General features: G+C 40.6%; 1 protein-coding gene across 1 annotated transcript in view; it reads left to right on the plus strand.

Moving 5' to 3' along the window:
• mad1l1 (mitotic arrest deficient 1 like 1) overlaps positions 1-12,497 on the plus strand; it is a 74,397-nt gene extending 61,900 nt beyond the window's left edge. Inside the window, 1 exon segment of the mRNA XM_034130446.1 lies at positions 11,069-12,497. Within this exon segment, the coding sequence (XP_033986337.1) occupies positions 11,069-11,218 (150 nt within the window). The 3' untranslated portion in view covers positions 11,219-12,497.
• Positions 12,498-13,242: the final 745 nt, after the last annotated feature.

Genomic DNA, 13,242 nt, shown 5'->3' on the forward strand with positions numbered 1-13,242 from the left:
AGTTTGCAGAGGCATACCACTTCGAGGTAGTTGTTAAATAAAAGCCAGTCTGATATGTGCCGAAATCTTTTGGTTATAAATAATGTAAGATCAAGTAGGATTAACAATGGAGGAAATCTTACGAAAAAAGATACACAGCTAATTTCAAGGTCAGGAAAAACAGCCGATATCGTTGCCTCTTACTCCATCTGTGCGCTGGCAGGAAGTGTAGTGGCCGATTATGCAAAAAGGAATCTTCAAAGGCCACTTAGTCTATGAGGCGAATTTGAGTATTGACTCGTTTAAGAAATCCAAATACCTTGCTCGTTCCATTTAAGTTATCAGAAAGTTCCAATGATCAGCAGGCGGCCCACTACCGCCTTGCAACATTTGCACGGCATTTAAATAAAACAAACAAATCCAACAGGCGTACGGATGTGTGCGGTCAAAAAGGTTTCCCGACTTCCTCTCTAGACCTCCTGCTGTGTCACGCTGGCAGCGTCATTTATACCTGAGAATGCGCACTACATTCTGCTTGCTATGAATAATAACAACACATAAAACTAGAGCAGTCCAAAAGCTAAACAAAACCGGTATAATTATAATTCATAGTTCTTCAGTTCATTTGAGTTAACTTAAAAGAATATCCAATTGGCTCACCAAAGCATAAATAAGTACCATAAGATAATGTGCCTAAATGGCTCTTACAGGAAGACAAAGGCAGTTTTTTTGTTTCTGCTTCTCGTGTGTATGTTTCGGTCTCAGGGCGTGGGTGCGCACCTTTACTCTGAACCCCGTCTGCTCTCTGAGAAGGAGAGTGTTTGTGATTCAGCATGCAGCTCCTTGGTTGGATGAGGTCACTATAAAGCCCCGCCCTGCATCTCAAGACAGGAAGCATCGATTTCCTTTAATTGGATAGACATGAAAAGAGGGGATGAATGGGGAAGCTCTCCTCCTCTCCATTGTTGAGCTCTGTCCTTCTTAGATTTTGTATGAAAGTTATTCTCGTTACATTCTTACCCGTGATCCCGGAGAAACAAAAACAACTTTTGGTCTGTCGGTTGTTGTGAAACTGAAACTGGTTATTACTTTGTCCTCACCTTGCATTTTCTTACTGCATCTCATTCGCTCCGCTGGATTGAGAAAAATCCAGTTGTTTTTAAAAACAGAAGCTTATTGTCTTCAAAAAGGTCAGATATTGTTTAAAACACTTTATAGCGAAGCGTGAATATGCAAATGAGCATTGATAAGGTCAGTATTTGAATAAAGCTGATTTCAAAGAATCTTCCCCTGACCTTTTATTAACTTGTTTTTCTGACAATAAGGATACGTGAGAGTAAATCTAACAAGTGTTAGCCGGCAGTGTGGCCCTCTGAGTCTCATTCTCTGCTTCTCTTTAAGCCATAAAATCTGCTTTTTATTACACATTTTAGCCCTCGTGTAATGCATGATGTTTAATTTTAATCAAAAACATAATTCGATAGGTTAGTAAATCTTGCCTTAATGGTAGTAACAAGCAGCAATGACTCAACCACTCCATCTGTACACCAGTGCAAGATCGTTCCACTGTACGTGAACAGAATAACACAACGTTAGTGCCAAGTACTTCATTTGGCAGATTAGCCAATATAAGTACAGCTTGATTTACAGTAATTTAAAGAGCCAGGTATGGGCCCTCTGTGAGACATTACCAGAGCTAGCCTGGTGATTGCATTAGCGTATTCATTACAACAAGTATGCACTTGTATATGCTAGAAACTATCAATCAATTGAAAAACACTTTTTCCACTTATTTTATTCTGCCCCTTGTGAGAAAATGTACAATATATTCAGCATGTTTTCCCCACATAACTTCACCTCGATCACTGGTTCTCAACCAGGGGTCTTTGAGGGATTTGAGTTCCCCAGAAAGTTGAGCAATACGTTATTTTAACATAATGTGCTTATTTTTAGGTTCATATTTGGATTTAGTGCCTCTAGTACAGGGGTCACCAACCTTTTTTAGGATGAGGGCTACTTTCAAAAAATAAAACAAGTCGTGAGCTACTTTAACCTTATGATATGCTGACCTTTAACCTTTGTGTGCTGTTTGGGTCTGTGGGACCCGTTTTCAGTGTTTACTCAAATAAAATGTATTGAATTTAATTATTTTAACCTGCTTTATTTGGGGGTGGACCTCACATCCTCTAGGGGGGTCCGGGGGCATGAACCCCCGGGAAGATATTTTTTTAAATGTTGAAGTGAAATGCATCAATCTGGTGCACTTTGAGCACAGCATGAATGTATGGAAACAGCTCTCAACACTCAGATGAAAGGGAGCTGTGTACTTTTAAATAATCCAAACATCTTTAGAATATGATCACAACCAATAACAAATCATTTAAACTTGTTTATTCTTATCTTATGTTACCTAGTTAGCATTCTTTCTTTTTATTTATACATATTTTACTAGTCACTCCCCTTTTAAACTGTTTTTTGTTTTATCTACTGTCCTATAGTACACATCGGAATGATTTCTTACTTTATTTTCTACAACTAGGCTATATTAAATAAATAAAGGTGTGCTCTCTCTCTCTCTCTCTCTCTCTCTCTCTCTCTCTCTCTCTATGCATAGGGTAGATTCTTTTAATTACATTTCCTTTCTTGTTTTGTGTATTTTTTACATTTTGGATTTGCTTGGCGAGCTATTTTTAGAACATGCCCCGCGGGCGACTCACGTTGCCCCTGCGGGCGACTAAGTGCCCGCGGGCACCGTGTTGGCTACCCCTGCTCTAGTTTGACAAATGTACGTGCAATATATTCAAAAAGCTCTTTATTTTTCTCATACTGCCTGTGCTACATCACCTCTTTTCACCCTCTGTTTGAAACCAGAGTCCTGATTGGTTAGCTGGCCGACTCTGTTTTGATTGGTCGTCAGCTTAGTGATGTCCCGAACACAAGAGAAGCTACTGGTGATGATTCTTTGCAGTTCTGCTTTTTGCTTCAATGCTGTCTCTGTATTTTCTCTCCATGGATTGTCTGGATGTAGATTATGTTAGTATGGAGTTGGGTAGGAGAAACATTTAGGAACAACAAAACATCCCTTGCATGACGATCACTATAGTTGTGGGCTTCAGCCTGCAATGTTGAACAATCTGGATGTAGCAGGAAGAAATATGCGTTTGAGTCGGATCCTTACACACAGTATACATTTCAGACATTTTCCAGATAACCAATAAATATCGTTTGAATTTGACAAAAAGAATCATTCATGCATTTACATCAGCTCATTGTCTTCTCACTAGAAACGGGACATTAAAGCAAAAAGGTTGTGATGGTCTCTTTTTCTATGATACATTCATGAATAGAGAGCTAGCCTGGATCCTACCTTGACGGTATAATATCCGTGTACCGTATCATCTTAAGGTAAAAGAAGACATGTACTGATAGATATACATGTGTCCAAAGCAATCTTTATTATTATTATGTCATTTGCTACCATTTTACAGTGCCTCTACACTGAAGTAAATATAAAGCATTATGAAGAGCCAGAAATGCATCAAATGCTGGGTTTGGACTAAAAACGGCTCTGGTTGAAAACATGGCGCTCTGAGTCAAGACCTTGATCATGGGGGATGTTTGTGAGAAGGCTTTGCACATCTGAGTGATTAAGTTGTTATGCAGTCCTTGTTTATTCTGGTATTCTGCTCTCTCTCTCTCTGTGGAGACTAGCCTGGTTGGAAATGTCTTTAAGTTAGCTCTGAGCCCCAGGGTGTCAGTACCTGCTCAAACACTACCTTTGCTTTGTTTTTCACACATTATGAGTCATTGGTGGTGGTGGCTTTAGGGATTTCAGTGTGAGTTTGTAAGCCTAACTACAAATTGACATTTGGTACACATGTTTTGCAAATTATGAAACCCTTGCTTTGACACTTGGTTCATTTGGTTATTGTAATTATACTTAACTGATACAAAAAGAATGACGTTTTTTCAGCCTCAGAAATATTTTGTGTTTAGTGCCAATTAGCAAATGTTTGTGTTGCTGCCACAGCTATAGTGTCATGGTTATGCTAATGTTAGCATGCTTAAATTAGCATTCAGTTTAAAGGTGGGGTAGGTAAGTTTGAGAAACCGGCTCGAGATACACTTTTTGTTATATTCCATGGAATGCTCTTAACATCCCGATAGCAATGAATATCTTAAGTGCTTTGACAAAAAATCCATAAAAAAATGTCATCTGTGGAAGCTGTAGTACTGTAAAAAGCACGACCAATCATTTTAGCCAGCCCGGCTAAAATAACTGGATGGCCTACCTGCCTGTCAGCCTTCCATCTGTGCACAAACTTATCTCGTGCCCTCATTGGTCATGTGCGCGTTCGTGCGGTTGTGTATTTTCAAATTCTACGCACTCGAGCTGGTTTCTCCAAAATTACCTACCCCACCTTTAAGGTAACTGTGCCTAAGACCCCATTTACACGGGAGCGCAAACGGACCGAATTCGTTATCAAAAAAGTATTCCGTTCACACGCATTCGGCTCATTTAACGTGTCCGTTCACACGAGACCACTGGAAACGCTGTAGTACATATGCCGGGCCTGTAAGTGGCGCTGTACTTCTGCCACAAAATACACCAAAAGCAGCGAAGAAGACCCCGAGCATGGTTGCCATGGTTGCCCTTCTGTTTATGCCCCGCGGTGGATTTAGCAACATGTAGTTCATGTCATTCTCCATGTCCACTTGTTGCTGATGGTTGTGGTAGAGGAGCTGTAGATTTTGCACTAACATCTGTAGCATGGTCAGTAGCTACTGACAGTAACTACTGACCATGCTACAGCAGTGAGCAGCAGAGGCGGGGCTATGGCTTCATCGTTATCAGGAAATTATCGTATAGGGCGTACACACGGAGCCGTTTGGCCCCCCAGAGCGTTCCGGTTGCAGATCTATCCACCTTGGGACCAGTTATCGTTTGCGGGGTCCGTTTCTGCGGTTCCGTTAGGCCTCGTGTGAACGAACGGGCTATACGAAAGAGAAAAGTAGCGGATACAACCGGTTTCGTTCTCGTGTAAACACCGCCTAAGCCTAACTTGGCCAATTGCATCGTTAGCAAATCACCTCACATTCAGCCAAACCTCTAGGTCTGACCATTAATTTCTTTATATTATGTAGCAATTAAAATACTTTTTTTTAAATATAGTACAGGATATTGGGAAACAATCAAACTTTTAGCTGCAAAGAGGGTAGAGATAACAGTTTTAAAACCGACATGTCTGACTCACACACATCAGATGTATTCAATCCTTATTGGAAAATAAAAGGAGAGCTTTGTCTTTAGACTGCGTCTCCATAAATCTTAAAAAGAAACTTGCCAAATCTTTTTAAACTCTCAATGTTTTCCCTTCCCATCATACTTGATCTTGTCATAGTTTTGAAGCCTTGTCCCTCAGCATACCTCCTTTTTTTTTGACCAGCACTCCTTCTCTATCTGAGACCCAGAGCACCGCTGCTTCGTGTGTGTAGTGTGTGTGTGTGTATTGTGACTGTGTGTGTGTGTGTGTGTGTGTGTGTGTGTGTGTGTGTGTGTGTGTGTGTGTGTGTGTGTGTGTGTGTGTGTGTGTGTGTGTGTGTGTGTGTGTGTGTGTGTGTGTGTGTGTGTGTGTGTGTGTGTGTGTGTGTGTGTGTGTGGTGGTGTGTGTGTGTGTGTGTGTGTGTGTGTGTGTGTGTGTGTGTGTGTGTGTGTGTGTGTGTGTGTGTGTGTGTGTGTGTGTGTGTGTGTGTGTGTGTGGTGTGTGTGTGTGTGTGTGTGTGTGTGTGTGTGTGTGTGTGTGTGTGTGTGTGTGTGTGTGTGTGTGTGTGTGTGTGTGTGTGTGTGTGTGTGTGTGTGTGTGTGTGTGTGTGTGTGTGTGTGTGTACACTTGGAATCTAAATGCTTTGTGGGGTCTCTGGTGTTTCTCCAGAGAAGGAAGCCGTTATCTTCATATTTCTTTCCTGACAAACTGTGGGTGTCCTCGGGTCCCATGGGCCTCTATCAAGTTGTTGTCACACACACACACACACCAAAGTCTGTTCCGTGTACAGACTTTGGCAAGAGGTGTTTAAGACATTGAGATCTCCATGGTAACTGGCCGCAGAGTTTTCCTTCGATGTATGTGTTCCATGTTACCAGAGTCACGGCCGTTCGTAGAGACGTGTGCAAACACTTGTGTGTGTGTGTGATGCGAGCAGCAGCCTGAGGATATGGCAGAGCTTTCAGAGGGAACACACCAGGGAGCGTCAGTGAAATAAAGCTGCAGAGTGAGGCGATGAGATGGAGAGAGTCAGGAGAAAGCCGGTGTGATTAGAGAAGCCGCGCTGCAGTGTCCACGGCAGCAAAGGGAAGATTGATTTTAGAAAGAAAACAAGACCTTGAATTTGTTCAACACACAAACTTACATACTGTTTAGTACGCCAGAAAAATATGTAGTACGCACAGAGATGGAAGAAGAATTCAGATGTGAAATAACTAATACAACAGTGTAAAAATACTCCGTTACAAGTGTTGACTTAAAGCAAGTATAATAAGCAGAATGTAGGTCAAGTACTAAATGGGGAAATTCACATACAAACTCAAAAGTATTCAAATGAAATTAGAAAAACCCACATTTTCAAAGATGCCAATTCATTTTCTCTCAAACTCTCAAAAAGCGGTTGTTGTATGAACTGTTGGCTCGTTTGATTTATAACAAAACATCATTTTAAACTCTCAAAACATCATATTTTTTAAACATCTTTTTAATCCGAAAATCGTACTTATTAAAGTCACTTGGACGCAGTGGTTTAGTTTCATTTTAGGGAAGCACAGGTTCAATCCCACCTTGACGCCACTGCAGTCAGCAGTCGTGCCGTTGTGTCCTTGGGAAAGACACGTCACCCTAAATTGTTCCAGTGGGTATTGTCCACAGTATTCAATGTATTACATGTCTTATATATATATATATATATATATAAAGTATGTAATGTAAAGCGCTTTGAGCACTTGGAAAAGCGCTAAAATAAAAACCGTGAATTATGAACTCAAGGGCGGAGTGGAAGTATAAAGTGGCACTAAAAGAAAATATGCAAGCAAAGTACAAGTACCTCAAATTTGCAATTAAGAACAACACTTAATAAACTGTGCTTAGCTACATTCTACCACTTAGTACTGTATATACTTTGCATGTGTTTTTTAAAATGAAGAACACACACACACACAGAAACACACACACACATACACACACACACACACACACACACACCTGAGCAAAGGTTCTACAGATTTACACAGAAGTACCAGGATGTTGCAGCAGGTATTAAATGGTTGCAATAGATGTATTAAGAAAGTCACTACTAAAGTCAAAGTGGTTATACTCACATGTATAAAGCAGATTATTGGGGAAATGTTGCATTATGGGACATGTAGTTTCTTTGAGTTCCCAAAACATAATGGTAGATTTTTTTGTTATGACATCACCGTCTGTTCACACAACTAAACCAGAGGAAGCAACTTCTCTTTAAATGAGAAATGATTTCCTAACTTTTTGATAATGAGCCAATTAAAGACAGGAATACACATTTCATGTTGAAGCAGCACCCTGGTCGTGTGTCACGGTGGCCTGGAGGTCTAAGGTGCTTACCACGAAACCGCAACAAATCCTCCTGCAGACCTTCGTTGCATGTCATCCTCCTCCCTCCTTCATTTCCTCTCTCCATCACAAAGAGCCAATTGCCAACAGAAAGAAGAAGAGTCAACAGGGTCATAAGACTTGTTTGGCCGTATGAAGAAAATGAATGTTATTAAAGAACAACTTATTTATGAATAGCTTCAACACTTTCCATATACATTAGGAAAAAGGGACATTCAGCACAGATCTCCCACACCTCTGAATATTGATGTTTTGGGGTTTTTTGTATAAATATGTCTTGACGGTGGTTGCCTGGCCCTCATGAGAGTGAATGTGATGTTGCCGTGTACTTTGGTATTGGAGTATAAGGTATAAATATTTGATTTTAACGAAAGAAGCAGCAACGAAAGAAGCAGCTGGTGTAATTAAGTAGACCGGAAGTATAATCAATTGATAGTTTGATAAAGTGTTAATTTAAGTCATAAATTACTCTGGAAGACATCGAAGCAGAATTAAACAACTCTCATTTAATGCAAATTCAAAAAAATACACCCAATTAAGTCTTTTGAAGTGGAGATTAAAAACAAAATCATCACTGCATTAAATGAATCCCCAATTTAAACTGAATTAAGCAGCATTGTAGTTTCTACTCAGCATTCACTCCAGAGTGGTGCAGAAATAAATCCTCAAACCCAATAATGAGTTAGCATTTCAGCACTTTCAGTTCCCTTGTCTCAAAGTCAATGGGTTTTGAAATGTGTATTGGTCTGATGACTGAAACAGGGTATTTGGCAGTGGCGAAGCGTTTCTATCACAACTGGACCTTCTGTAGACACACGCACACCCTCCCCCCCCCCCTGTGCTGTTATAATGTCCGTCTTTTCACTGAATTGTCATCTTTAAAAGGGTACTCAAAACAATTCCGCAACAACCTCATCTACACCTGTTGCACTTGCCATTTCAACGTTAAAAACAATAAAACGGCATATGAATTGCTTCGTGGCATTCATCTAGATCCTGTGTCTCGAGCCAGTGAACTACCGGGCCTTCTAATCTAGAGGACCCTGGAACCGAGGGAAACTCTGAAAGAATACGCCCATTGGCTACAAATCAATATATGATTGGTTGATCAAACTGTCAGTCCAAAGGTACGCTCTCATTCAGTGCAACGGCCGGGGTATTCTATCAAGGATATAGAATACCTTGGTTGAAGGATATTCTACCCAGAGACCCAGAAACAGATCTGATTGGTTGGTTTTTTTTTCTAACACAAAACCACTGAAATGCGTAGTGCATGGACCGAGAAGGACAAACAAATCAACGTAACACTGTAATATTACAGATCAACAACACAGATACGATTCTCATTTATTAATTTTAATACATTTTATTTATATAATTAAATCGATTTGTTTGTTTGTTTTATCTGAGTGTTCCAGGGTATTCTCTGAATACCTTGAAGGCCCTGGCGGTTCGCCACTGGTATTTGGTAACATCATTTTCCACAACATAAAATTGGTCAGTAGATCTTCTTTGTGTCATATAAGCAACGATTAAGTAGCTAATAAAACTATCATCACGTCAAACACGAGTCCACCTTTAACTTAGCGATGGTTACGTGTCATGTGATTATTGTTTGGTATGGCAACACATTGGCTATTTACTTCTGGTGATTGCATTTTACTCAGAAATAACTCACAAAAGTGATGTTAATATGGGAATATCTTTGTATTTTGTCTTGTATCTACACTCTCCCTTTTGCTGTAACAATGCAAATGTACCCGCTGTGAGACAAATAGAGAAAGGAGTATTTCTGATTAATGTTTATCTTACTGAACAAACATCTCTTTGATATCTTAAAAGTTTGTAACGGAGCTTATTTTCATCAATAATCCAAAAAGCCCATTGAGTGTTTCTCAAGGAAACCAGTGCGGTACCTACTTCTAGGTTGACCTACGAAAACACGTCATCATTGCTCAACTCTGGAGCATTTATTGTACATTTGTTTAAAGAAAAACATTGAAAAAGCAAGTTATTCCTTCAGTGTCTCTCCACTCTACATGTATCTTTGGTTCAGCGCTGCGCAGTGAGCTAGCAAATGTCATTAGTTCAGTTATCCTCTCTCTCACCCCGGAGAGATTTGTCTCCGTTCACAGAGAAAAGAGAACAGCTGAGCTCACCTCCGCCTGTTGTGTGTGAGGAGGCACACTAATTGGTTTATCAAGTAGGATTTACTTTCTACCCCTTTTTTTTTTTTTTTACTTTCCAATGTCGTGTTGCTGAAGTCAATTTTGAAAATAATAATGCGGAGCTCATGGGGGATTATTATTTTTTAAATCATAAGTTATTTAGCTCCAAATCTCACTTGGGTGGGTGAACATTTACTGAGTTGGACATTCAGTAAATAAAGTGTCCATGTGGGAAATTATATTAATGGCGTATTAAATCTCTGTGATTTTGCCCTCTGGATGTTCTTTTTTAAAGGTCCCCTATTATACTGTTTTTCATCAATATATTACAGGTCTCAGATATATACAGAACATGTCTCTGAAGTGTTTGGCTCCAAACACCAAACAGATCATTGCAGCATCCCATAATCCCCTCTGTTTCAGCCCTGTTTCAAAAGTGCTGATTCTCTGTCTGTTACTTTAGATGAAAATAAGGAGCCCCTCCCCACGCCCCTCTGAGAGATATTTGGTTACAAAGAACACAATGGTGCTCTAGGAGGAGATTCAGGTGATGATGTGGTGGTGGGGGGGTTACCTTGGTTGGTGATTGGCTAACGGTTACACAAGCCAACAAATCGTTATGACATCATAACGTGGCCACAATCTGATCAGCTCATTTTCAGACAGGTTTTTATATAAATGGATCAGGACAAAAAGTGAGAGAATCTTTGTTCCTGAAACTTTCAGAGTCTCTTTCCACAGAGGGGACACATGTTGATGTAGAAGAGACATGAGAAAGTGGATTTTGCATAATAGGAGAACTTTAATTTATTTCCTGGGTATTCCCTTCACGTGTGTTATAATCCTTCTCATGATCCACACACAGATCTGTGTATCTCACACACATTGACACAGGACATTTCTCAGACGTCTCCATATCTCCCCTGCATGTCGTGGGACTCGTCTCCTCGCTGCCTTCCTCCAACGCTTTAATTACTTTATCCCTCGGTTCTCTCATTCCTCTCTCCTTCACATCATCGCCCCGAGCTGCTCCTCATTCCTTTTAATTAATCCACACAGATTTAGACACCTTCACCCTGCTGTGAATGCACACACACACACACACACACACACTCTCTTTGACAATCCCCTGTAGACAAAAACATATATACTTTTAAGTGATCTCACTTCACTTTGAAAGTTTTTCTCTGGAGATGGAATTTGTGGGAAACCCCAGGTTCTTATTGTTTGATATTGTGTGTATTGTCTTTTGATGTGTGTGTGTGTTTGTGTGTGTGTGTGCAGGGATCCAATGGGAGCATGCAGCTCATGGAGACGGTGTTCTCCAAAACTCTGGGAGAGATGATGGCTCTTCACCTTCATCACCAGAAGAGCATCCCGGCGTTCCTCTCTGCCGTGACCCTTGACCTCTTCAGTCGACAGACCACCATCTGAAGTAACTCCACTCAGACACGGGGCTGCGAACATACATATAACACGGGATGACTTTGTTTTTCTCCATCTCGTATGATATTCACGGGTGTTTTCTCCACCGCTCTGACATCGTGCAGTCGGCTGTGATGTGGAGGTTTTGTTTGATGACTTCCATCTTGTTTTCAGAAACGCTAAGAAAACACCTTCCCTATTTGTACGCTGAATATTTCATCAATGAACCTTTTGAGTTACATTTTCTTTTTAACAGGACATGAATATGATGACACAGACGCTACTGATGTTTGGATGTAAAGCTTTTTTTTGTTTTTGCTTTGGGACTTTGATGTAAACTTCACACCAAGTTAAATAACCACAGTGTGGAGAAACGTGTGTGTGTGTGTGTGGGTTTCTGGATTGTGCATGGTCTTAAACAAACTCAGACTTAAATTTGTTATGCTGTATTTTGTGTCTTCTATCTTTTGGCCTCCTTAAGGTTGTACAAAGATTGTTTAAGGTTTTTTCTACTACAAGAGACAATAAGGGTGGAGGTGAAATGAAACTAATGAGACAAGAGTTAACCTTTTCTCCTATTCAACTGTTGGCCTACAATTTGACTGTGATAAGTAGTCCATTTAAAATGTCTAATTGTTTGAAATGTAAAAATGTGTTGAAGCTCCCTGAAAATGCATGTATTTGTGCATACTGTTGTAACCTATATAACGCAGAAACAAGTCTTTGGATATGAATTAGATTTGAATGAATTATGAATTCCTCCTGTGTTTGAATTGAGTTAGCGACAGTGTGTGTCGGTGTGAGTAATAACACCAGATAAGATGAGGGGAAATTTCTCTCGTCTGCAATAAGACGACATGGCAGAAATAAACATTGGGGTGAAGAGGAAGCTGGGGAGCAATCCAATAAAAGTGAGAAACAAAAGGAAGCGAGGCGAGAATAAAGCCACTTATCACAGCAACAATATAAGGACTCCAGCTGGTGCAGCCATATGTCTCAAGAGAAAACATATCCTCCTGTACACGCCACATACTGTCCTTGTTTTTCTTTACTCGTTCGTTTTCACAACACGGCACATCTTTTGCACACCCTGCAGCTCTCACCTCGAGGTGATGTATCAAGAGTGTTTCATATAAGCAGCGCATTACATACAGTATGTTCTCATTCTGCTGGTGTGTGATACCCTGTAGCTTTTAGTGCTATTCTCCTCCTCGTACGATACAGAGAGTGTATCCTTACTGTTTTACCTTTGAAATTGTATCAATAAAGCAAATTCGACTTAAAGGTCCCCTATATACTGTTTTTCATCAATATATTATAGGTCTCAGATATATACAGAACATGTCTCTGAAGTGTTTGGCTCCAAACACCAAACAGATCATTGCAGCATCCCATAATCCCCTCTGTTTCAGCCCTGTTTCAAAAGTGCTGATTCTCTGTCTGTTACTTTAGATGAAAAATAAGGAGCCCCTCTGATGCCCCTTTCACACCAACGAGTTTTCAGCGCCGGCTCGGAGCTGGAGCCTGAAAAGTACCGGTTTTTCCTGTTCACACCGCAGCGGCGCCGCCTCATAGCTCCGGAATCCAGTTCGTTTCCAGCTCCAAAAAATTGTCGGTCTAGAGGCAAGAGCTTCGGAGCTAGAGGCGGCGTCGCTTACGTCTCTCTTACGTCGAGGCGTGCAGGAAACTAAACCCACCTCCCCTGAACATGGGTCGACTGAAGAGTCTCGTCATGCCTGCCTACAAGCAGTAGCGCTGAGCAAAGTGACTAGAAGGCAACCACACACTTATAAAAAAAAAACACGCTTTATAAAGTCAGGCAACACTAACCAGGCTTCGTGTGATTCTGTTTATTTGTACCTTACTTTGACCATCCGTTCGCTGTTATTGATCATTGTGGAGAGCAGGCAGACGTTTTGTTTGTTATTATAGCAGCTATCGGCTGGAATCAATACATGGGCTGCACAGGTTGTCATGTCCGACTATCACAAGTAGAATCATAATGAAAAATACGCCGGTAAAAAGTGCCTGTA

Source organism: Trematomus bernacchii, unplaced genomic scaffold (genome assembly GCF_902827165.1).
Source record: "Trematomus bernacchii unplaced genomic scaffold, fTreBer1.1, whole genome shotgun sequence".
NCBI lineage: Eukaryota > Metazoa > Chordata > Actinopteri > Perciformes > Nototheniidae > Trematomus > Trematomus bernacchii.